We start from the raw sequence: 26,475 nt of genomic DNA on the forward strand, positions 1-26,475 counted from the left end.
AGTCCTGTCGGCGATTGCAAATCTACCGTATGGTTGGCTCCAAACATGTCTACTGCAGATTGCCCCTCCAAATTGTTGGGCTTCTCTTTATTATGAGCGATCAAAAGGAATGTTCCCCAATTAATCTGGGAGAAAGTTTCTTCCCAAAATTAGACGCGGCTTTTCATTCTGTCCCTAGCAGTAATTGTGACAAGTGCCCATTTTTTTTCAGAAGCTGTTCTGTTAACTGCTTATTACTAAACCGGTCCTGTGTTGTTTTGAACACATAACACATTTGACCTCTGGTCCTAAAATACGAGGAGCCATTGCAACATTACATTCCTTTAATTTTTTTTTTTTTTTAAATGCACTATTCCACCCGTGGTGGGGTTATTGAAGTTGAAGGCCCCAAGTACAAGGGGGTTTTCTAGGCTGTTTGTTTAATCTCTGCTGAGCTCTGCCACAAATGGGCCTTTTGTAGGAAAATAACGTTCCTTGGTGCTTAGCAGAAGGCAAATTGGAAGAGGGCACATTTTACGTGTTTTTGGCCATTTAAGAGAGCTGAGTTTTTAAAAGGGTTTTATTTTTTATTGTCTGTGGGTTGAGATGGTGACCTTACATTAAGCTTGCATTTTACCTTCAGTTTTTCCTTTCTTTTTCCTCCCCTCCCTCTTTTCTCTCTTCTGTTCTCCTCCCCTCCTCCTCTCTCTTTTCGCTCTTCTTTTTTCTCTTTTCCCCCCTCCCCTTCCTTTTTCTCTCTTCTCTTCTCGTCTCTTCCCTTCCCTCCCCTCCCCTCCTCTATTCTCCTTTTTTCTTCTCTCTCCTCTACTCTGTTTTCTCTCTTCTTTTTTCTCTTCTCTCCCCTTTTTTTCTCTCCTCCCCTGCCCTCCCCTCTTTTTCCTGCTCCTCTCCTCCATTCATGCAGAAGGAAACCATATTCTGTCTTTAAGTGGAGATTCCAGGGTCATTTAGAGCTGTTCATACAACTGCTATACTCACCTGATCCTTTTAGATCAAGGCCCCAGCCTTCGCCATAATGGGAGCCTCTGACTTGTTCTTTAGAAAGATATACCGTTACCTAGGAAAGAAGGTTTCCTTAAAAGCATTCAATCAAAGCCAAACCTAAGGAAGACCAGGCTTAAAATGCTTCCACCACTACTGCTTAACTCGCACAACACCAATACACTTGCTCTGGAGTGTGGCCTCCGGGGATGAGTCAGGAATAAAGCAACTGACAACAACTTTTAAGTATTTTATTGGTCTCCAGGAATTGCTAATAAATCGTTGATGAAGGGCAAGAGTAATATAAGTTCTACGGACACAGTTGTGGTGAATTACTTTCATAATTTAAGAAATTCTTTTTTTCTGGCACCTTCCTAATGGGCTGTCCATATTTATGACCGTCAGTAGTTCTTGGCAAGTATAAAAGTTGCTGCCTTATGCGAGTTACAAATTATTATTTTAACACTACGTTGTTAAAGTTTAATTTGTTTTACAACTTATTCATGAAAAGTGTATTTCGTTTAATAATACTGTCTCTACTCCAGGTAGCCCTTGACTTAACAAACATCCATTTAATGACCATTCAAAGTTACAACTGTGAGAAGTGGTTTAAGAGTTAAATGATCATCAGAACATTAGTATTTCCTATATTATTATTAACATGCTCTGATGCTAAGGAATTCTACTCCCCCTCCCCAACTGAAAAGAAATCTGTTCCAAATGCAAAACACAAGCAGAGGAGAGGAATCAGGGAAGCCATCAAAATAGAGAAACACCCCCATAACATGAATAAATGGGACGATGCCTCCCGCCTACCACACATCTGGAAACTAGCCCTTATCAACAAACAAGCCCCAGCCACGAAAAACAACACCGGACCCAAAACAACACATGATACCACCACCATTCTCCCTCACCAGACTCAAACCCAAACCCATCCCATAGACGAAAGACAACCACCATCCAGAAACCAGACCACGGCTGCATCTCCAGCTGCCACATACCCTGACCCCCAAACCAAGCAAATGGACACATGCCATGAACACATATCAAGGCCTCAAACTTGGAGCCAAACCAAAGCCCAGAATGTCACATCACAACCACCCGCTCTGGATATCACGTCACAGAACTCAGGAGGTTACACCACAAAACCTCGGGATGTTGCAACACAGCCAACGACCCAGGAGATTACAGCACAAGACCCAGGATGTCATAACAATAGAACTCAGAAGGTCATCACACAGCCCATGACCCAGGTCATTACGACCCAGGAGATTACAGCACAAGACCCAGGATGTCACAACAATAGAACTCAGAAGTCATCACACAGCCCATTACCCAGGTCGTTACAACACAGGAGGCTGATGGACACACAGCCAATACCTCAGCCACACATGTTCTTATGAAAAAACCAGCCACTCTGCAAACATCAACTTCATCAACCAATCAAGAAATGACAACACAGCCAACCTCCCCACCAGTATATATAGGGAGACGGCAGCTCCGATCACGCTTTGCTTGCACAAGCACGAAGCCGAAAGCACCAGCCTGAAGATGGTGAATGGGACCTCGTCGAAACGTTGCCAAGATGCTCTCAATCTTACACGAGAAAAGACCCGAACACGCCAAGACCTGCATGTATGTATGTATGTATGTATGTATGTATGTATGTATAGAAATAATAATGGCTGTTGTAGCATTTTTCAGTAGGAATTTGGCCACTGATTCAGTAGAAAAATAAAATATACAGATACGGAAAAGCTAAGCATTTGTGGAGAAAAATTAACGTAATGCACAATGTGTTTTGTTCCTCATTCTACATGGTATTAAAAAGGAGTTTATTTTCACGATTGGAAAGACTTGTCCCATTTAAAATATTCTAATGCAGTTGGCAAGTAAGTGATAAATGTAGGTTAATTAATCTGTCTTTTGTAAAGACATTCCTTCATGGGTTGTGTGTGTACAATGAGTGTATGAGAGGCTCATTTTATGAAACCAGTCTTTTTAGCATTTCCTGTTACGGCGTTTAGAACCACTTTGAAAAACTGGCTACTGATGTTAACGCGGGTGCCTAAAAGCCACTTGAGGCTGGATTTTGAGAACAAACTGCCCCAAATTACACAAACTGGATTAGGATTTCTCTTTATGTGCCTCAGAAGTTTGTCTCATGTTGGGTATGTATTCTCTGATGGAGAGAGAGATACAGTAAATAAATTCCACTATACGGTGGTGAACTTAATCTCAGAGATAACATTGCTATTGCGCTAGTTTTAAATCGGGAATTGTATTCTTGCAGTTAAAAATAATCCAGCCTCTGTTCAGATGTGTGTCATTTTTTTTCCACCCTTCACATACCGTGTGCTTCACAAGCAGAACTCAAAATGGGTTTTTAAATGAATTTAATGTGGAAGAAAAGTTAGCTGTGTGCTGCTTTGAGCTGCTGGAGCAATGGCAGATGTCCGAGGAAATCATGGGATGGGACGTTGCCTGGATTCCCAGGAGGGAAGGAAGAAGAACATTCTAGAGCAAGAAGAGACAACGCAGTTGTGTGAGTGAAAGAGGGTGAGGACATCTCCCCCCCAATTGTTCCCAAACTACAGGAAGTCCTCAACTTGCGACACCAATTAAACCCCCCAACATTGTTGTTAAGTAAGACATTTGTTAAGTGAGTTTTGCCCCATTTTATGACCTTTCTTGGCACAGTTGTTCAGTGAATCACTGCAGTTGATAAGCTTAGTAACCAGTTGTTAAGTGAATCTGGCTTCCCCATTGACTTAGCTCGTCAGAAGGTCGCAAAAGGGGATCACATGACCCGCGGATACCACAACCGTCATAAATATGAACCAGTTGCCAGCAATCCGAATTTTGATCACGTGACCATGGGATGCTGCAACGGTCATAAGTGTGAAAAAATGATTATAAGTCACATTTTTTGGTGCTGTTGTAACTTTGAACAGTCATTAAATGAACTCTTGTACGTCAAGGATTTCCTGTATGTGCTTTATGGGGCTGATAGCCTGCTTTAGTTTGGCAAGATTCTGTCTATAAGTGAGGAACGGTAAAGAGATCTGCCTTTCTTGGTCTTTGGAGCCTGACCTACATGGTGATGTATAAAATTCTTTAAGGTCTAGGTCAGTGGTGGCTAACCTTTTTGGGCTCTTGTGCCAAAAATTGTGTGCTCGTGTGCCAGCATCCAGAAGGCAATGCGTGCGCAACCCCCACCACCACCTGCACTGCACTTCCCCGCTGATTTTCGGCCTGTTTGAGGCCTTTTTTGGCCTCCAAGAGGCTTGAGGAAAGCTTCTGCAGGCTTTGCAGGACGAAAAATGGGCCCATTTTGTCACTTCCGCTATTTCTGGAAATACAGGAAGTGACAAAACAGGCCTATTTTTCGACCTGCAAAGACTTTTCTCAAGCCTCTGGGAGGCCAAAAAAGGCCTCAAACAGGCTGAAAATCAGTGGTGAGGTATGCGCATGCGCAGTGAGGTAAGTTTGCGTGTGGCTCACGTGCCAGCACAAATGGGTCTGCGTGCCATAGGATCACCATCACGGGTCTAGGTGTAAATGAGACATAAGTCACTTAAAATAAATTTCTTCTGCTTAACCTGAAAATAAACGTGTCCCTTTTACCAAAATTCATGTTGTCTGTTCACCAGCAATTTACTACTCTTGTTCTAAGCAGTGCTTGATTGTTTATTTATTGAACTTCTGTTGCACAAAATAGTCTTTTTCATTTTCTTTTTTCTTTTTTTATATGGTTCCCCTTAGCAAACAATGTTGCATATGTTTTTGTGGCTTAGAATCTATGCAAACAGTTACAGCTGATAAAACGAGAGCTAACAATGCCGTAAAAATTCTTCTCTATTATTAGGCTTTACTGTATTACACGACTGCATTCCTCTTGGAAGCTCAGCAGATTGGAAAAAAAAAAAGAACAAGTGTCAGAAAATTGTGTACATTCCTGTATCTTAAATCTTGCTCTCATTTGGCTCCAAGTTACACGGCCAATTTTTAATCAACAATAACTCTGGTCATTTGTTTCTGAACACAACTAAGCAGTTGGATAGCTAATACTAGAATACTTTTTCCCCTCCCTGTATAACTTGTCCCTACTTTTGGAAATAAGTGGTTCATGGTGTGTATGTGTTTATTATGGTTTATGTAAATACATGGGAAAAAGTTGTAGAAGAAAGTAGAGAAAAATATTCCTTTTGAAGTACATGCTACATGGAAAGAGGATTTGGAGCCGTTAAATAAGTAACAATTTAGAATATTTTAATTATAGAGACTGAGGAGGTTGTCAACAAAATATAGAACAGAAAAGATCTACCCAACCATCACTGGGGAGAAAGAAGAAAATGTGAAAAAGAACAGATATAAGGATATACTGCCATGTAAGTCTGAATCTCTTTTCTTTTTAATAACTTTTCTATCTTTCTGTTAACATTTACAGTGTTGTACGTAGGTGAATTAGTTGGTAATTATTTATAGAAAAGAATATTTTTTCCTAAGATGTTCCATCTGACTGAATTAATCCTTATTTTTCTGTTTGCCATGTTTGCATCTTCTATTTAAATACTCCAGTGTTTTTTTAAAAAAATATTAAGTTTCATGGCGAAACTAATGTAGCAAAACTTTTTTTTTGAATCATCAAATATTGGTAGATATGCCCACCTAGTTTCAAAAAGTCACATTTCTTACAACTTAGGAGAAAAAAGAGAGAAAAGCTGGAATGAATATTCACTGTGCACAGTATATAGTTTCTGATCGTATTTTATTTGAACGTACGTGATATTTAAGTGATAACTTCAAAGAAAGCAAGAACCACATTTGTGAACGTTTCACTAGAATGAAAATGAAAGTTTAAATATATAGGTAATAATTTCTGTTCTGTAGTATTGGCATTTTAAATAATGACACTTGCCTTGTTTTTCTTGGCTGCTTTTTATCTTCTAAATGCAACAAAATAAAGAACTATCTCTCTTCACTGCCTGTTGTGGCAGTGAAGTCCTTGACATATGACCAGCCTTTTAATGACTATCCAACGGTTACAATGTCCTTGAAAAGATTATTGTACAAGCTTGTAAAGCGCTTCCAGCTGTCATAAAGTGGCACGTCTTTACAATGTTATGATTTGCATCTTTACAGCCGGTTGCCAAGAAGGTTTGTAATCTTCTTTAGTGACTTCCCCGGAAGGTCAGTTGGGATGCCAGCACAGGGGAGGGAGCGGAGCTGAAGTTTCCCATGGGTTGCAGGAATGGAGCTGAAATCTTCAGCCTGCTGCCACATAAAGGATTTCCCTTCATGCAAAAGGAAGTGGGGGGAAACTTACTGTGAGGATGCAGGAACAGAGCTGAATTCCTGAAGATTTTAGGTCTGTTCCTGTAGCTCCTCCCACCCTCCCAAAGGATTTCCCATCTGTGCATGGAAGAAACGAAATGAGGCTGTAGCAACATTTAAGATCAATAGGGCTGCCTGCTGGAAGGATTTCAGCTCCACATGGGGTTGAAATCCTTTGGCGGCAGCACTTCATCGGATTAATGACCTGGGAGACAGCTTAACAACTGCATCCAGAGGGGCCGGGATTGTGGTTGTTGAGCAAAGGAGTCGCGTGTCCGTTTTGCCTAACCGTTTCTTTGCTCCATGACAGATTCCGGTCTCAATCATATGTGTAATTTGAGGACTATTGGCACTTACACTTAGGGTTAGCTAAAGGAATTGAGTTGTTATTTAAGAGGACTGCCTATCGTTGGTATTTCTTTGCTAGCTTGCAATGTCATTTTTTCTCCCCAAAATCTGTTGTATTTCAGTTGATCACAGTAGAGTTAAACTGACGTTAAAAACTCCCACCCAAGATTCTGACTACATCAATGCAAATTTTATTAAGGTATGTAATCATTTTATTACCTTGGGTAACGTGTGTGTGTGTGTGTGTGTGTGTGTGTGTGTGTGAGAATACCTCAAAAGACTTGACTTAAATTTCTCCCTGGAGATCCATTTTTGGTATGGAAATATTGTGTGTGGTTGAGCTTGAATGCTAAGAAGCTAACCCCTCCCCTCCAAAAATACCTCAAACAAATAAAGATGACCCCCGTAAACTATTAGTTCAGGAAACAATAATTGCCAAACTAATAGAGCAAAATTAGTCACAAAACCAAAGAAAACAAAATCTCTAATTTTAGCAATGTGCAAACAACCTGTTTAACTGACTGTGGTAACTTGGAACTGAATAAGAGGCTTTGGTTAAGAGATTTGAATATATTAGTAAATGAATAACAATCAGCTATTAGCATGTGATAGGTTTGTTGCAAAGTACAAGCAAATTTTGAAACCTTTTTATTTCTGCCTTTGGAAATATAACACGTTAATCAAGAATTAACATATAATTCTTCTAGAAGGCAGAAGTAAATTAATGTCATTTGTTCTGTTTGTTTATATTGCAGAAGCAATCATGTGTATTATTCCTGCAATGGAATAGGATCCCCGAAGCAGCTTATTATTTTTCTCTAACAATTTTCTTAAGAATTATAAATGAAAAAAAATCAAAGCAAGTACTAATTACTGGTACTATAAAAATGCAAACAATAAAATACAAAAGAAAGTGTAAGAAAAAAGAAAGTGTAATTTTCCCCTTTACCCCGTAAGTAAATACAATTTTAATAGCATATCATCATCTCTAAATAAAATACAATCTCTCAAAATAAATAAATAGAATAGATTATAATAGAATAGAATAGAATAAAATCCAATCCAATCTCTCTTCACCCCATAGCACATCTTTTAAGTAAAATAACAAATTTAAACATTTTGTCAATCATTCATTGTCAGTAAAAATGCAGTAATACATACTTTTTTTCTTTTAGCCCTGCTTGAATAAGCTGACTTTGGATTCCTTCTCAAAGTTTTTAAGGATCTTATTTTTTAATCCCTTCAAAAAAAAAAAAAAGTCCCAGAGCTCTAGGTTTTCTGTTCATTTGTTTTCTTAAGCGAGAAATCATTCAGAATGTTAACATTCCTTTTTGTGTATCCAGTATGTAAAAAAATTCATTTTGCTTGTTATTCTTCAAGATTTTAACAGAAATCTTTTGTTTATCCGGTAAAGAAAGTTATCCAACTCAGTTTCCTGGTTCACTAGCAATGCATCTCCTTTAGGGAATACCCTACGTCATCCATCAGTTCCATTTGTCCTTCTATGAGCAGCTTATATAATGGAAAATAGTTATTATGGGTTAGATTTTAGGGCTCTGTATCCTTGCATCGGTAAGCGCCTTTCCCTCAAAACCAGATTAGGCGATTCTTAATAGCGTCCCGTGTCCTTTAAATGAAATCTCAAAATTGGATGTTGGTTTTGTTGACTTTTTTAAAAAACTAAACTTTCAACTTTGGGAAAAGGAGGCCAATAGGAAGAGATATCAGTTAAAGAAAACAATTCTTACATTTTGCAGTCTGCAGCTGTGGGGGAAAAAAACCATAATGCTTCCTGAGCATTTGGGCTGTAAACAGTGCTTTTTTTTTTAATGTGAGGGTTTGTATGAACTTGTATTTTCATTAATAAAAATTGGTATTTGTCTAGGATTTCTTTACATGCTCCTTTTGGTTTGAAAAGGAGGGTTTGTTGACATTTTGCATCCATTTTTAAAATTGAGCTACTTTGGATCGCATCTATCCTGTTTCCCCGAAAATACAACCTACCCTGAAAGTAAGTTCTAGCTTGATTTTTACATGTGTAAAAATCACCCCCCAAAATAAGCCCTAATTAAGATCCCACCCACTCCAGTGGACGTGTAAAAAGCTACGGTGGGGATGGGGGGCTGTGGAGCTGCCCTACTACTTACCTTTGGACAGTTGTAGCCAGGCCTTGCACACCCCGACACCTGCCCTGTCTTCTGCAGCCAGTAAGGCTTTCCTAAAGGCTCTGTAGCTAATAACAGAGCTCCAGATCAATCTGTTATTGGCTGAAAAGGCCTTCAGGAAAGTTCAGAAGAAGCTCCTGAAGGCCTCTGACAGCGAAAAGGAGGCCGGGGGCGACGCACACAAGTGAGGTTAGTCAGTGGATGGCATCCCCTGAAAATATGACCTGGCGTCTATTTTGGTGGCAAAAAAACTCCCATAAGACAGGGTCTTATTTTGGGGGAAACATGGTATCTCTGGAACAATCTTGTTTGGACCTTTTTATGCATAAGAGCAATCTTCAAATGCACCTGGGTCTGTAATAATACTCATGCGCACGTTGCAATTTCAGGGAGTACATGGACCAAAAGCGTACGTTGCAACCCAGGGACCACTAGCAAACACAGTCATTGATTTCTGGAGGATGATATGGGAGTACAATGTAGCAGTAAGTATCTTAAATACAGATTGCTCTTGACTTAACAACAGCTCAAAGTTACAACGGCGCTGAAAAAAGTGACTTACGCCCGTTTTTCACAGTTACGACCTTTACGACCGTCCCCCACGGTCACCTGATCAAAATTCAGGACGCCCCCCTCCTTGGCAACTGACTCATATTTATGATGGTCGCAGCATCCCTGTGGGGGGAAGTGTCACGTGAATCCCCCTTTGACGACCTTCTGACAAGCAAGGTCAACGGGGGAGCCAGATTCACTTTGGCAACCGTGTCCTTAACTTAACCGCAGTGATTCGCTTTACAACGGTGGCAAGAAAGGTCGCAAAAATGAGGCAAAACTCAATTGGCTTAAAAAGAATTAGTTGCTTAATTTGCTTAGCAAAGGAAATTTTGGGCTCAATCATGGTCCTAAGTCCCAGGACTTCCTGTGGCTTTTAAGTCCATAGGGCTGAAGTTTACATTGGAAGCTTCGGTTGAGTCTGTCACCTGCACCTCTATAACTGTCTGGTTTGGTTCTGCAACCCAACAGGACAGACACAGACTTCAGAGGGTAATTAGAACTGCAGAAAAAACAATTGCTACCAACCTGCCTTCCATGGAGGACCTGTATACTGCACCCCGAGTTAAAAAGAGGGCTGTGAAAATATCTACAGGCCTCTCACATCCTGGACACAAACAGTTTCAACTCCTTCCCTCAAAACGCTGCTATAGAGCCCTGCACACCAGAACAACTAGACACAAGGGGAGTTTTTTCCCCACATGCCGTTACGCTGCTAAACAAATAATTCCCTCAACACTGTCCAACTATTTACAAAGTCTGCACTACTATTACTATTAATCGTCTCATCACTCTTTATCACCCATCTCCTCTCACTTATCTGTATGACTGTAACTTTGTCGCTCGTATACTTAGGATCTATATTGACTGTTTCCTAGTATGATTTGATTGCTTATTGTATCGTATAACTATCATTAAGAATTGTATCTGATGATTCTTGACGAATGTATCTTTCCTTTTATATACACTGAGAGCATTTGCATCAAATTCTTGGTGTGTCCAATCACACTTGGCCAATAAAGAACTCTATTCTATTCTATTCTATTCTATTCTATTCTATTCTATTCTATTCTATTCTATTCTATTCGCTGATACAAAATGCAACCTACCCACATGTATTGGCAGAGAATTTTGGCAATGTTTTGTAGACACATTTGGGTTTTTTTTTTCCTTTCCTCCCCAGATTATTGTAATGGCCTGTCGGGAATTTGAAATGGGAAGGGTATGTATGAATCCCATTCGTTTCCTTGCCAAATTTGCTACGGGTGAGAATGAAATTAAAACTCAATGAAATGGTTTTATATTTACTTAGTGACAAAAAAAATCCCTAGAGAAGACCACAATTAGTTTATTAACTTCATTTACTGGTGTCTCAAGAGTCTGTTTTAAATCAAATAGCATTGAGTATTTTATTGTGCCGCGTAAATCAACCAGTTTATAAACATTTGTAAGGCTGAATTTTCAGACGCCAAGGCCAATCCTAACACTGCTCTGAAATTTCAAGTTTCAGAAACATTTAAATGTGAATAAACCAATAAAGTAGACTGTGAACTAAAAAGATTAGGAGGGTTTTATCCAGTGAAAGTCTAAAATGTATGCGTTTCAGAGTGTGTGTATATTTTTAAAAAACTCTTCATTCTGTTATCAGAAAAAATGTGAACGCTACTGGCCGCTGTATGGAGAAGAAAGCATCTCATTTGGACCATTCCACATTTCTTGCGTAAGTGTTTTTATGATCGGTTGCCTTTTAATGAAGTTGTAATTTGTGCTTAATGTGCACAGTTGTGTGAACATTGAACACATAAACCTGTTTTGCATTCTTCTGCAGTTACATGAATTAGTCACTCGTGGCTCTGAAGTGCTTTTACTTTGAATAGATTAATGAGAAACAAAAGCAGGGCTTTTTTAAGACTTGGTGATGCTACATCAATACCTTGTTCAGACAATAGATTAGAATAAAAATGTGTGATTAATAATGGAGCATTTTCCCTCAAAATTATACTTCAAAATAAATTGTATCTTAACCTTATTCAGATTATAGTTCAACAAGAAATCATGCTATGGGTATCTCTTGACATTTCCCTTCTTGTCAATTTTGATGCAATTAGATGATTGGCAGATCTTCCTTCTTCCCTCCCTCCCTTTCTGCCACAGTTTGATGTTTTGCACAAACCTGGATAGACTGGTCAATCTGAGCAAAATTTACTGCTGCTTCCATCAAGCTTTATAAATCATGGTTTGTGGTTGACTTTTTGGCGAGTGTATGTAAGGCTAAGTATAAAATTGGGTGAAATTTTAATCTGTCCTCTCTCTGTTTAGGAAGCTGAACAGGTCAGAGAGGATTACTATATTAGAACCCTGCTGATCGAATATCAGAATGTAAGTAGGTAAAACACTCTTTCCCCAATCAAGCTAAACGTGCTATGATGCTTATTTTGAATTGTTTTGTTTTTGACAGTTTTTGGCACTTTAATAGAACAAAGGAATGGCTCTCAGTTTGTGAGAGTCGGCAGGTAAATTCTGTTTAGCTTAAATTAATGGGAATTTGAGGATTTAGGAATCTTCAGAAGTTGTGAGTACTCCATCACTGGAGGCTTTTAAGAAGAGACTGGACAGCCTTTTGTCTGGAATGGTATAGGATCTCCTGCTTGAGCAGAAGGGATTGGAATAGGTGACCTCCAAGGTCCCCTCCAACCCTGTTATTCTGATGGTCTCAGACCCCTGACAAAAGATAAAATGTTCCTTTTTGTTCTTTGTTACCTGTTAGGGTTTTTTTTTCTTTTTCATTTTTATAAACAGTTGTGCTTTTAGCTGGGCAGTGTCCCCTTTTCAGCTAAAGGAAGTCCGAGAATAGGGCAGCGTGCTATTTGACTTATTTATGTCCGATAGTTTGGAAGGACTAATGTGAAACATCCTATTTTTCATTCGAAACAAGGCAGGAAGAGTCTGAGCAAACTGTTTTTAGCTAAAGAAAGGCTTAATGACTAGCAGTAATAGCCTGGGGGCAAAAAGCCAGTGTTAGTCACTGGTCTAATAATAAGAATGAAAAGCCCTAGTCAACAGCAATGGGGAGATGGTTCTTGATCCCACAAGGGTGATGGAAACAGAACTTCCAAATCACGCAGAAGGTTCACATCAGCCATCTGGATCCTTTTGGGGATCTTGGCTTTCAGACGATATGCCTTCCGTTACTTATTTTTTTGCATTTAAGGGGTCTTTGTTGCCATGTGAGGCCACCCGATGCCTTTCCCAACTGGATTTCCCTTTGTCTCAGGTGATCAGCTCTAAAATACCTTGGAATCCGGACTAAGCTTGCTGTGGGTTTTGCAAATAGGATTTAGATTGTGTGTGGGTGTGTCCAACCTTGGCCAACTTTTAAGACCTGTGGACTTTAATTCTCAGAATTCCTCAGCCAGCATGAATTCTGGGAGTTGCAGTCCACAGGTCTTAAAGCGGCCCTTGATTTTAGATTTTTGATCTTGCAGCTTTCCAGTGCATTAAAATCTAAAAGTCTATAGAAGTTGAACATTAAACCTTGTACTTTTACCAAACCCAAGGTTATTTTTCCCCCCAAGTGCAATTCTTTATTTTCTTTTAAGTTTTAATTGATTTTCTATTAAATAACATTTCTTAGTGCTTAATCGAGGGTCTTCAAACTTGGCAAGTTTAAGACTGGTGGACTTCAACTCCCAGAATTCCTCCTCCAGTCATGTTAGCTCAGGAATTCTGGGAGTTAAAGTCCACAAGTCTTAAAGCTGTCAAGTTTGAAGACCCCTGTGCTTAATAAACATCGTGTTGTCTGGGTATTTAATTTAATACAAATTTGCATGCTTAATCTCCACCCCTTTTTTCCAACCATTGGTAAAATAAATTCCATATTTGATTATATTCTACATCTCCTTTCTGTTTAATTTTCAATGTAATAATTTATCCATTTCTGCACAATCTAGTATCTTCCTGACTTTTTCTTCATCTGGTGGTATATCTTCATTTTTAATTTATTTTGATAGACTATTGCATAGTAGTATCCCAAATAAATAAAGGTGTATAAGTTGGAAAGTTGGATTGCTTTAGGTTCTGCCTTTTCTCCCATTATTGTAAAACTCAATAGGTCTTCCAAATAGACCAGTCTTAGCAATTCACACAAAGATATATTTATATGAGTTCCTTTAGTGTGGTACAGTTGCTCATCACTAATGAGAAATGTGAGAAAAAGCACATTCTCATAAGGAACAGTTTTATAAATAATGCAACATCCTTCTTATCGTTTTAGGAATCGCGTCGAGTACATCAGTTTCATTATGTAAATTGGCCTGATCATGATGTTCCTTCATCCTTTGATTCTATTCTGGACATGATCAGTTTAATGAGAGAATATCAGGAACACGAAGAGGTTCCTATCTGTATACACTGCAGGTATGTTGTTTTTTTAATCAGGATTATTTCAGGAGTTCAGTGAGTCACAATTGGAGATATTTGAGTAGTTTTTCTTCTTGTTTATAATGTGGGAAGAGCATTTTCTGCTCCTTTTAATATTTTTAAAGTGTGATACACTGAAAAAAATTAAGTTCTACATATAAATCAAAGGAATATAAATTAAGTTTTACTAGCTGGGTGCCTTGGAAGGCCACAAAATTAGAAACATTTTTGGCAATTGATTTGTTGGACAGTTCGTATGTATTTTCTACCCTATTTTATCCTTTGATAGTAATTACTTTATAAGAGTAATTGATAGTAATTACTTGATAAGGCGAGACGAGTGGCTAGAAGAGAAAGGGTGCCTTTATATAATTTGTGTGTGTGTGCCAGTTGAATGGTTCTTTTATATGTTTCCAGTTACTTTAAAAGCCATTTTTAAAGATGCGTATTTGTTTGGCTTGCAGCTTGTTTCAATTGTGAAAGGCTTAAGTGGCATTCTTCCCAACCGTATTAAATAAATTGAGCTAAAAACAATACAGTATAAATTAAGAAATAGTCACATAATACAGCAGGGTTGTCAAACTGGATTTTTTGGAGGGCCAGATCAGCATTGTAGTTGTCCTTCGTGGGCCGGCCGGGGGGAGGGATGGAGAGACGGGCTGGCTGGCCTCCTGAAGCATCATGCCGGCCAAAACGGGGCGCGGTGGGGCTAGGGGCAGCCCTACCCATTTTCACTAGCGAGGCACCGCGGGCCGGTCCTTTGCTATTTCCAGGCCAGTCCTATGACCCAGATGCAGCCCACAAGTCTTTAAGTTTGACACCCCTTTAATACAGGGTAGTATAGACTTAGAAGAATCACCAAACCTCAGTATGAGCCAATTTGGCCTGGTGGTTAAGACACCAGGCTAGAGACCAGGGAACAATGAGTTTGATTCCTGCCTTAGGCATGAAAATGGCTTGGGTGACTTTGGGCCAGTCACCAGGAGATAGTGAGTTCTAGTCCTGTTGTGGTTTGCCGGGAAGCCTGTGCAGACAGCAGTGGAATCGGGACAGTGGGGAAGAACGGGGACCAGTCCAGGAGTCTGGACAGGACTTGGACGAGGGTCCTACATCCGATGCAGAAATGGGGCCAGGACCATCTGGGAATGGGGTGCTGACTCTGGAGCCTCTGGAGTCTGGCAGCAGCGAGGCAGAGGACCCAGGGGAGCCTGTTCTCATGCGTGTATGCACAGAGCTGCTAGAAGGCAAGAGCAGCTGAGACAAAAGGGGCGACTCGGGAGTAAGGCTTGGAGGTGATTGCCCCTCCCCTAAGGTATAAAGGAGGTGCAAAGGTTGAAAAATCTTTGCAGGAAGCAAAGTTGTTACTTGATACTTCGGTTGGATTTTTTACAGTTCATTTGGCACTCTAGTTGTTGGCAGCCATTCAAAGGAGAGAAAGGTGGGTGCTTATCTCGAGGGACTGTTTGGGACTCATTACGGGCTGGGAATGCACATAATTCCCAGTGTTGAAATAACACAAGAGTTGTTTTAACTAAGCGTTGCTTAATTACAGTCTCCGGAAGCCTTGGTCAGAACAAATTCCACCTCTGGCACGCTGGAGACTTTGAGAGAGACCAGTCGCTCTCTCTCAGCCCAACCCACCTCACAAGGTTGTTGTTGTCGGGGAAATCGAAGGAGGAAGGAGGAATGTTGGATATGTTGTCTACCTTCAGTTATTTGTAAAAGTAAGAAAGGCGGCATAGAAATAAATAATTTTTTAAAAAAAGACAGAGGGTCCAAGGTCATCACATTCCAACTCCCAAAGAGTTGATGGAGGGCAAGTATTCCTCGACTTATAACTGTTGATTTAGTGACTTGTGGCCATTTTTCTACACTTAGGACTGTTAGCAGTGATGTACATTCGGGTGTTTGACAACTGTCTCTGTGTCCCCCCCCCCATCCCCCCCCCCCGTTTTTTAAAATTTAATTATATGAATGGTGTAGGCATTCTGGCAATTGTTTACAATTGTTATATATAAATGTCACTTCACCATTTACAGTCCTCTTATTTGATACGTTTATTAATTATTCTGATCATCATAGCTACTTATGTTCCGACCTTGCCTTCTTCTATGCCGCCACTGATAGAATTTATTCCATGCTTCATAGTACTCAGATTCCCCCTTGTTTTTTAATTTCTAGGGTTACCCTATCTGATTTCTGCACAGGCCATAATTTTCCTTATTGTCTGTTTCTGGCGGTATGCTTTCCTTCTTCCAGTATTACGCATATATTATTCTAGCTGCCATCAACACATGTACTATTAGATAAATTAAATCCTTCCTATATCCTTCGGATCCTATTCCTAGGAGAACTTGCTCACTTTTACAACGGGTTGCAGTGTCCTAGGGTCATGGGATTGCCTCCTGACAAGCTCAGCGAGGAAACCAGATTCGTTCTAACAACCGCGATACTAACTGAGCAAGTGCAGCGATTGGCTCAACAACTGGGGCAGGAAATGTCGTAAAATGGGGGCAAAGATTCACGGAACAAATTTCTCCCTGAACTACAGAAATGTTGGGCCATAAGTAGCGGCCATAAGTTGAGGACGACCTTTTGTGTGTGTGAGAAAATACATATTTATACAGATAATCCTCAGCTTACAACGGTTGAGTTTAGGGACCATTCAAAGTTAGAACGGCACTGAGAAAAAGTGACATATGACTGTTTCTCACACTTAGGACCGTTGTGGCATCCCCATGGCCACGCGATCAGCATTCAGATGTTTGGCAACTTAACTCATGGTTATGATGGCCGCATGTCCCAAGTTCCCACATGATCCCCTTTTGTGACCTTCTGACAAGCAAAGTCAACGGGGAAGCCAGATTCACTTAATGACCGGGTTACTGACTTCGATTCACTTAACAGCTGTGACAGAAAAGGTCGTAAAACCAGGCAAAACTCCCTTCACAAATGTCTCACTTAGCAACATCAAATGTTGGGCTCAGTTGCCATATATTGAGGACTACCTGTATAACTGTATATCACAAGCATGGATACACCTATGTTGGTACGTCTTATAGCAGTGACGGCGAACCTTTTTGTTGTGGTGTGCCAAAAGTGCATGTGTGCCAGCACCCACAATACAATGAGCCCTGCCACCCCCATGCATGTGCATGCAACACCCCCGCCCCCTTACTTGCACTGCGCATGCGTGCCTCCCAGCTAATTTTCGGCCCATTTGAGGCCGTTTTCACCTTCCTGGAGGTTCATGGGGAGCCTCTGGAGGCTGAAAATGGGCCTGTTTTGGCACTTCCAGTATTTCCGGAAGGCCCATTTTTCAGCCTCCCGAGGCTGCAGAGGCTTCCCTCGAGCCTCCAGGAGGGCAAAAACAGCCTCAAATGGCCTGAAAATCAACTGGGAGGAGCATACATGCGCGGTGCAGGTGAGTTTTGCTAGGGCTCGCATGCCCACACAAATGGCTCTGTGTGCCACCTGTGCCATGCGTGCCATAGGTTCGCCATCACTGTCTTATAGTTTATTTTAATAGGTTAGAATTCCATATAATAGGAATTCTCTGATAGAAGAATAACGCAATACGCTTACAAAGGGAACATGTGGATTTTTTATTTAAAAAAATCCCATAAAGTGTATGTGTCTCTTTTTTTTCCCTTTTTTTTTGTTACAGCGCAGGATGTGGAAGAACTGGAGCCATCTGTGCGATAGATTACACATGGAATTTGTTGAAAGCCGGGGTAAGGAGGCTTTAGCGCCATCAACATGCTGGAAAAAAACTAGGCCATCTTATGCAAGTGATTAGTAGCTTTTATAGAAAAGAAGAAAAAGGTCAGTTTTGTTACAGCCAGGGGCAAAACTTGAAAACGGTTTGGAGGAAAAGCAGATGGCTTAGCTGCTGTCGGGGGAAAAAAGGGAAATTCTAATTGTTTGAAGTGTGCATGAGAGAGAGAGGGAGAGAGAAAAGAGAGAGGCAGAGAGAAAAAAGAGGAGAAAGAGATGAGAGAGAGAAGAGAAACAGAGGAGACAGAAGAGAAAGATAGGAGAGAGAAAAGAAAAAAAGAAAAGAGAAAGTGGAAAAGAGAGAGAGAGGCAGAGAGAGAAGAGAGAGACAGGAGACAGAAGAAAAAGACAGGAGAGAGAATAGAGAGAGAAAAGAGAAAGAGGGAAAGAGAGAGACAGAGAGAGAAGCAGAGAGAGAGAGGAAAAAGGTGAGAGAGAAATGGAAAGAGACAGAGAGAGGGGGAAAGAGAGAGGCAGAGGCAGAGAGAGGAGAGAGAAGAGAAAGACGAGAGAGTAGAAAAGAGAGAGAGAGAGAGAAAATGAAGCCATTTGTAAATGCTTGATGGAACGTAATATAAGTTATGCTGAAATGTAAGCTTCTTCAGTGGGGAAAACAAAATCTCATGTTCTGTTGCAGAAAATTCCAGAGGAATTCAACGTGTTTAATTTAATACAAGAAATGAGGACCCAAAGGCATTCTGCGGTACAGACTAAGGTAATCTTGTCTTCGGGAGCCTAAATGAACGGTGTGGCAGGATGGTTTTGGGGGGCCAACAGCGTCTTTTCGAACAATCTAAGCTCATCCTTGTCTCTTTATCCTGCGCACATAGGAGCAGTATGAACTGGTTCATCGAGCCATAGCCCAGTTATTTGAGAAACAGTTGCAAAAATACGAGAGCTGTGCGGCGTGGAAAATTGCAGATGGCTTGGTATGTGGCTTGAGTCAGATTTTTCTTTTCTTTTAAAATATTTTGAAACCATATCATTTCCATGAGTTGAGTTACCTTTCCTTTGTTTAGCCTGGTTTGCCTTTCCTAGTGAGCAAGCAGTTTTTGAAATGCTGAGTGCCAGAATAAACTTCCAGCTCCATTGGACCCAGTTAAAGCACAATTTTGAGTCCTGCATAACGTTAACATTAATTTCCTCTTAGATTTTTTTTGACATTTCTCATTAAGATCCTCCGCATGGCTCTTTTGAACTCGGCCTGCAGCAATTGTGTGATGTGATCTTTCTGAGACACCCAAGGTTTTGTTACTGACACAGCCAATGCTAAATAATCATCCAGTTATTTAGATGGGGGCTCTTTGAACACGGAAGCTTTCAGAGTTGTGGACTTCAACTCCCAGAATTCCCCAGCCAGGAATTCTGGGAGTTGAAGTTCACAAGTCTTAAAAATGACCAAATTGGGATACTCCTGATTTAGATCACCCAACCTACTTATCTTACTGCTCTTTGTCTTGAAGGCCTCTTTATGTAATGTATTCATAGAAACTGGCCTGGATACTAAACACAATCTTCAATTTGTACTTTGTTTTTTTGTTTAAATATTTTATTAAACAAATTTATACAAATACAATAAAACCAAACATTCCACTTATCGCAACGTAAGCAAGACAATTGCAAATCCAGAACAAAGTTCAAAACGCACAGATCGGGTATGCTGTAATTGTCAAGGTATGTTCTGGTCTGTCTCTTTTTACTTGTGTTTGCTCCAATTTCTTAGATTCCTTTTATTTCAAAGGCAGTTGTGCAATATCCAATTTCAGTGAGTAACACTAGCAAACCTCAGGCAGACAAAGCATTCATCGCTGCATTGGCAACGATTTGACTTTAAGAGCGACCACATGAACGAGTTCTTAATTTCCTGAATTTCTCTAGTCTGAGACATGAACAGTTGGAATTCCAAGGAAGGCTTGAGTCACAAGATAAACATGTTGATGCCATGCTGAAATTTCCCATGATGTTCTTTAATCCTAGGGAGTTTAAAAAAAAAAAAGAGCAATTTTTCCCGTGGCTGAGACTTTTTTTTTTCTAGAATTCCTCTGTCTCATCCACGCTGCTCCTGCATTGTTAAGTCATTTTTGCTTCTTGGCAGCAGAACAACATAAAACATACATACAGGTGTATATTTTATGTTGTTCCGCTGCCAAGAAGCAGGGTGACTCATGACCTCAGTTGAGGCCAACGTTTTTTGTTTGCTAAATGGGATGGTTGTTTTAAGTGAACCTTGCCCCATTTTGCGAATTTTTTTGGCTACCGTTGTTTAGTGAATCACTGCCATTGTTCACTTAGCAAGACGGTTGTTGAGTGAATCTGGCTTCAATGCAGACTTTGCTGGTCAGAAGTTTGCAAAAGGGGGGATCATGTGACTACGGGGGATAGCACAATGGTCATAAATGTGAAAAACAAGTTACAAGTCACTTTTCCTAGTGCTGTTATAACTTTGAGCAGTTACTAAACAAACAGTTGGAAGTGAAGGACTGCTTTATACTCAGATTTTAGTTTTAGGCTGGCCAGTCTCACCTTGTGTGGTGATGGGCAGCCTAAAACATTAATAAATATAAAATAAAATAAAATAAAATAGTAAAATAAAATGAAATCTTCTATCTATATATAAAAGCGAAATACCACTCATGCATCATCACAAAATCTCCAAAACCGTAAAGCCTACAAACTTGAAATTTGGAACATAGGTTCCTCTTGGCTTCTAGGGGCTCACTAAGAAAGGATTTTTTGAAAGGACCATCAGAGCATTTAGAGTATTTCCTATATTATTATTATTATTATTAACACACACTGATGCTAAGGAGTTCTACTTCCCACCTGAAAAGAAATCGGGTCCAAATGCAAAACACAAGCAGAGGAGAGGAGTTTCAGTTTCAGTTTCACAGCACCAAGCAGCTTTAGTACACAACAGTTGAGCTAAGCCACGCCTAGGCTCCTTGCTGTCTCCTTGCTCACACAGCAAATACTGTTTCAGTTTCCAAACAGCCTTCAGCTCTCTCATGCTGACAGGACGCTAGCCAGATGAATACCGATGGATGCTGGTAGGCAGAGGCAGATTCCCCCCCCCCATTATTTTCCTCCCCCAAAACTAAGCCCAACCACATAGTTTTGTAGCGAAGCATGGGTATCGAGCTAGTACAGAATAAAAACAAAAGAGTAAAGTAAAGTAAAATACAAAATAAAATAAAAAAATAAAACTTCCATAACATTTTGCATTCTGGTTTTGTTTCTAGAACGTTAACTTAATCTCTTGTTTGTGGGGGAGTCAGTTTAAAAGTCTTGAGTAATTAAGTTCCTCCGGCTCTTTATTCCTACGACAGAACGAAGTTAACGCCGAGAACGCCGTCGGTTCTGGAGACCTGGAGGAACAGGGTTCCCCTCCCCCGAAGCCACCTCGAACTCGCAGGTACCTTTTCAAATCAACTCTGGTTCAATCGCTATTGATCAACTCCATGGGGCTTCATTTCGGTTTTCCGTTGCTGCCTAACCGAGGATTCTACTAGATCCCTTGTGCAGCCACAAGTGATTCAGGATTGATCCATTCCCCTCCCGCTCCCCCACCCAGGCTCCATAGAACCTTAGGCAACTCTAGATAGGTTATCCTCAACTTGCGACTGCAGCTCAGCCCAACATTTCTGTTGCTAAGAGAGGCGGTTCTTAAGTGAATTGTGCCCCGTTTTGTGACCTTTTCAGTGCCCCCGTTGTTAAGTGAATCACTCTACTCTCGTTAAGTGAATCATGCTGATTACCCAAATCTGGCTTCCCCCATTTGTATCTTTGGTGGAAGGATACAAATGGAGATCAGGTGACTATCATAAACACATAAAATGCATAAATACATAGTTGCCAAGGGCTTGAATTTTGGTCATGTGACCCATGGGAATGCTGTGATGGTCGTTAAATGTGAAAACGTAACATCATTGGTCACTTTTTCCAGTCTCGTAACTTTGAATGGTCCCTAAATGAACGATTATAACTTGAAGACTACCAGTATAGCAATAGCACTTAGACTTGAATATTGCCCCATGGTGCTGCAGGGGTTAGAATGGAGTGTTGCATTCAAACTTTGCCCACTGTCAGCAGTTTGATTCTGACCGGCTCAAGGTTGACTCAGCCTTCTGTCCTTCCGAGGTGGGTAAAATGAGGACCCAGTGTCAGAATTCCAGCGATCGCCCTAATTAAATCATGGGCCTTCAAAAAGCTTCAAAGAATGCCATATTGGCATGACCTTGATGTAGCCGATCCCGAGACACATAATTCACTGCCACCCTTGACCCTGGTCTCCCCCCACCCCTCTGGGTGTATCATACTTCATATTCTCCAAGAAACCCGTCTGTAGCCAAGAGTCATCAATCATGTTCTCCAATTAGGGATTTGCACGGCGGAAACTCCAGTCGCTTAGTATATAATCTTTGCAAGATACGCATGGAATGCACTTTCAGTTCCAAATTGTTGCACTGCTCCTTCAGACTCCTTTCCTCCCCTCCTTTCTGTTGGCAAGTATAAAACGGGCACAGAAAATGTTTTATGAGTTGACACCCAGATTGTTGGGGGCAAGAGGCTGACTCTGCAAACCGCTCAGAGAGGGCTGTGAAGCATTGTGAAGAGGTATAGGAGTCTAAGCGCTATTCTTCCCTTCCCTTCCCTTCCCTTCCCTTCCCTTCCCTTCCCTTCCCCTTCCCCTTCCCCTTCCCCTTCCCTTCCTGTTAGAATTCAGTATTGCAGGCTAAGTCTGCCCTCTGTCAGGAGTTTGATCCTGACTGGCTCAAGGTTGACTCAGCCTTCCATCCTTCCGAGGTGGGTAAAATGAGGACCGATATTGTTGGGGGCAAAAGGCTGACTCTGTAAACCACTTAGAGAGAGGCTGTGAAGCATTGTGAAGCGGTACATAAGTCTAAGTGCTATTGCTATTTATAGCCCTCTCTGAGCATTTACAGCAAGGGTCTTCAGACTTGACCGCTTTAAGTCTTATGGATTTCAACTCCCAGAGTTCCTGATCTAACATGACTGGAGGAGGAATTCTGGGAGTTGAAGTCCATAAGACTTAAAGCCGTCAGTTTGAAGACCCCTGGTTTACAGAGTCAGCCTCTTGCCCGCAACAATCTGGATCCTCATTTTATTCACCTCGGAAGGATGGAAGGCCGAGTCAACATTGAACCGGTCAGGATCGAACTGCTGGCAGTCGTCAGAACTAGCCTGCAATACTTCATTCCAACCCACTGTGCCACCACGGCTCTAATCTCTTTCATCTCATCCATGTGTGTGTTCGTGTATCAGAAATACTCATTTACAGTCTTCTCTTATAATTATTCCTAGCTGCCTTGTTGAGGGTGACGTAAAAGAAGAAATCCTGCAGGCCCCTGAGCCTCATCCGGTCCCACCCATTCTAACCCCATCGCCGCCTTCGGCCTACCCAACCGTGACGACGGTTTGGCAAGACAGTGACCGATACCACCCCAAGCCTGTTTTGCACATGGTGTCTTCAGAGCACCCGACAGACCTCAACGAAAATTATGGTAAATCCAGGGACTATTCAGGGAAGCATGAATTCTCAGACCCCGCCGCCGATAGAAAGCTGGAACACAACTTGAGCTTCGAAATTAAGAAAGTGCCCCTTCAGGAACGACCACGCAGCTTCGATGGAAACCCTCTCCTGAGTCGGGGAAATGCACTTAAAATTAAAACATGCCCGCCAGACGCAGCGGAGATGACCTTGAAACCGCAGGAGTGCGGCTCCGGCGATGCGCCTATGGAGCCCGTGCAGAACCCTTGCAATGAGTGCAGTCTGCAGCCAGTCACTCCCATTGCAATATCCTCTCTGGAAGGACATCTGGGTCTTACTACAGATGCTCCGCCACGGCCAGACTGTTTGCCCCTTAATAAAGAGAAGGGCCACGCCATGTGGTCCTTAGAAGAGACTAAAAACAAGCAGCCCTTCTTCGAGGAGGCACCTTTACCCGTTTTATGTCACGAAGTCACAAATCTGTCCGTAGACTCAGGCGTGCCAGGTCAAAGGGACACCCCTCCCAGGGAACCGGCAGGCCGCTGCCATGGTGGCCCGCTGCCGGTTCAGGCCCCTCTGTGTTTCACCAATCCCCTGCACTCGGATGACTCTGACACGGAGGACAGAAACTCTGAGGGGGGCGTGGCCCATAGCACGTCGAATAGCGTCTCCGTGGCCAGCGCCACGGTTTCAGCAGCGACCAATACAGAAAACCCTGCTAGAAAAGTGTTGCCGATGTCCATCGCGAGGCAGGATAATCCGCCCCTAATGCATTCCGAACCTGATAAAGGTAAGTTGTGCTAAATTTTATGGGAATTAGGGAAGGAAACAAAATGAAAGGAGAGCGAATTGTGCACACCAGGAAGTGTGTGTGTGGGGGTGTTCATCGGTGCTCTCTGAGCTTGGTTTTCTTGGAGACGTTTCATTACCCAACTAGGTAACATCATCAGTAGTGGAAGGGAGGGAGCTTTGCAAAGAGGAGAAGAGGAAGAAGAGGAAAGAGGAGGTGGATTGTGGGATCCTTGGTACTGTCTGAGCTTGGTGATTTTCTTGCAGACGTTTCATTACCCAACTAGGTAACATCATCAGTGTTAGAAGGGAGTGGAGTTTGCTCTCTTTTTACACTAGTGGCTTGGCCTTTCCGTGTAGCTTGGGAGTATTTTTGGTGGTTCATTGATGAGGCTGTTTACTCTTTGTTTTTAATTAGTAGTTCCTTGATTGGGGTATTGTTTACTTCTTGATCATTGGCATAGTGTTAATTTTGGTGTTAATTTCTGCTCATCTGGGTATTGATTGCTGGTGAGGAGGTGTTTTGGTCTGTTCAGTTCCTTTTTGGCTTTTCAAAACAAATCAGCAATCAACAGGCACATAGAAATAAACAACACCTACATGCCATTTGAATAGAGATGCCCACATTAGCCACTAGTATATAAAAAAGAGCAAACCTAATCAATCTGTCACCATATCAGATAACTCACAGCAGTTTATAACAGCAAAAAATAAGTGTACACAACCATGAACTGTGAAATATTTTAAAAATGAAAATTTAAAAATACACCAGGTACAGGTTCTACCAACACAGGTAGTTTGTACTAGTAACAACTCTCTGGAATAGCGCAGCTTTTACTGGTTTGTGGATTGATGTTAATGTCTGTGGGACTGGCTAAGGGGGATTCCTCCATAATGTGGAAAGCACTTTATGTTCCATCCTTCAGGTTTAGGATAATCGCTCCTGCTGGGCGCTGAGCCCATGAGGCAGGATTGTTACCGCAATTCCCCTTCCTTGCCAGTCTTAAAACATGGCTAAATCCTTTGCTGATTTGTTGATTAGCTTGGTTGAAAGCCCATGTTCCTTTGCAATTAAATCATGATAGTTTTAGCTGTGAAGTGGTTATCTTACAAAGTGAGTTAGTAAATTGCACGGTAGCAACTATTACAGTCATTGCTCTAAAGCAGGGGGTCCCCAATCCCCCCAGCCATGGCCCGGTACAGGGCTGTGGCCCATTCGAAACTGGCCCCACAAGTGGTGGGCAAGCGTGCACAAAGCTCCCCTTGTTATGCCCCTTTCACAAATGGAATTGCGCCAATGGTGGGAAGTTACCAGTTTGCACCGGTTCTAGCGATCTGGTTGCTCTGGTCAGCAGTTGGCTCCACCCTTTCCTGTCCTATATTTCCTTTGTTTGTAGCTCAGCTGATAGGCGCGGCAGAGTGGATTGCCGCGCCTCAGCTGTTTTACTCACCAGTGCTGACAGTAAGGTAAGTTTTCATGCTTAAAATTACCCATTTTAGAATGTTCCGTACATGCCCCACAGAACCGGCAGTAAAATATTTTGAATTCCGCCACTGAGCTGCGCGTGTGTGCACAGGCAAAGCCCCCACTGCTCACACGTGAGCCATCTCTCTTCTGCCCCCCCCCCCCAACAGTCCTGTTGCCACTTCACCAAACTGGCAAAGTTGAGGAGCACCGCTGCTCTAAAGTTTATTTCATTGGTACTTGATAGAATCCCTTGCTTCAATATTTAAGCGGTGTGAATAAGGTTTCCTAGCCATTCTGCTCCCTGTCGGTTTTTATTCAACTCAAAACTCAGGTGCAAATGATGATTTTTCTCCCCTCTTGCCAGAAAGAACTCTGGAATTGCTTGTGCTTGCAAGTCCACAGGGTAAGTGTGTTTTTTTCTTTCTTGCACATGGACCAAAATGAGGGGCTGGGGTCAGATACCAATCTGTTGTGTGTGGGGGGGTGGAGGGGGGAAACGACCCTTGCATATTCATTTACAGGCAGTCCTCAGCTTACAACCCCAATGCCGCCCCAGATTGATGTTGTTAAGTGAGTTGGCTCCATTTGACGACTTTCCTTGCCACATTTTGTTAGCGAATCCCCTTAAATTAGTAACACGGTGTTTAAGCGAATTTGGTTTCCCCGCTGACTTGGCTGGTCAGACGGTGCAAAAGAGGAATCAGCGACCCCGGGACACTGCGAGCGTCATAAATGTGAATTGTCAAGCATCCAAATGTAAATCAGGCGGCCCTAGGGTCGTAAATTGGTCATAAAAGTGTCATGAGTCCCTTTTTGCCAGTGCCGTGGTGACTTTGAACGGTCACTAACCAACAGTTGTAAATCGAGGACTGCCTGGGTTTAGGTTGCTGGATGGTTGCTTCTGTTGAGTAGATCACCAGGGGAATGAATCTCTGGAGGCTCCCTCCTGCTTCAGCTGATCGAGCCTTTCCTGCCGCTACTGAGCTGGGAAAAGTTGACTTAGAAGCCAGAGCTCCATGTCTGGTCTCCAGAGCTCCATTTTGTTCTAAAATGCCATTGCTGATGTCTGCTATTGAGGTTATTTTTTGAATCTAGGTTTACCTTTTTTTAACAAATATGTTGTCAGG

At 41.7% G+C, this 26,475-nt stretch overlaps 1 protein-coding gene across 1 annotated transcript in view; it reads left to right on the forward strand.

Moving 5' to 3' along the window:
- Nucleotides 1–26,475, forward strand: part of PTPN12 (protein tyrosine phosphatase non-receptor type 12) — a 46,543-nt gene that overhangs the window by 13,389 nt on the left and 6,679 nt on the right. Inside the window, exons 2-14 of the mRNA XM_026701187.2 lie at nucleotides 5,267–5,375; nucleotides 6,792–6,868; nucleotides 9,224–9,319; nucleotides 10,570–10,608; nucleotides 11,035–11,106; nucleotides 11,706–11,765; nucleotides 13,660–13,802; nucleotides 17,473–17,539; nucleotides 18,220–18,297; nucleotides 18,413–18,511; nucleotides 20,909–20,994; nucleotides 22,905–23,881; nucleotides 25,713–25,751. Coding sequence (XP_026556972.2) covers nucleotides 5,267–5,375; nucleotides 6,792–6,868; nucleotides 9,224–9,319; nucleotides 10,570–10,608; nucleotides 11,035–11,106; nucleotides 11,706–11,765; nucleotides 13,660–13,802; nucleotides 17,473–17,539; nucleotides 18,220–18,297; nucleotides 18,413–18,511; nucleotides 20,909–20,994; nucleotides 22,905–23,881; nucleotides 25,713–25,751 — 1,942 coding nt within the window. The remainder of the gene's footprint in view (nucleotides 1–5,266; nucleotides 5,376–6,791; nucleotides 6,869–9,223; nucleotides 9,320–10,569; nucleotides 10,609–11,034; nucleotides 11,107–11,705; nucleotides 11,766–13,659; nucleotides 13,803–17,472; nucleotides 17,540–18,219; nucleotides 18,298–18,412; nucleotides 18,512–20,908; nucleotides 20,995–22,904; nucleotides 23,882–25,712; nucleotides 25,752–26,475) is intronic.

This window comes from Pseudonaja textilis, chromosome 5, assembly GCF_049901715.1.
Source record: "Pseudonaja textilis isolate UNSWEBS1 chromosome 5, rPseTex1.2, whole genome shotgun sequence".
In the NCBI taxonomy this organism is placed as follows: Eukaryota; Metazoa; Chordata; class Lepidosauria; order Squamata; family Elapidae; genus Pseudonaja; species Pseudonaja textilis.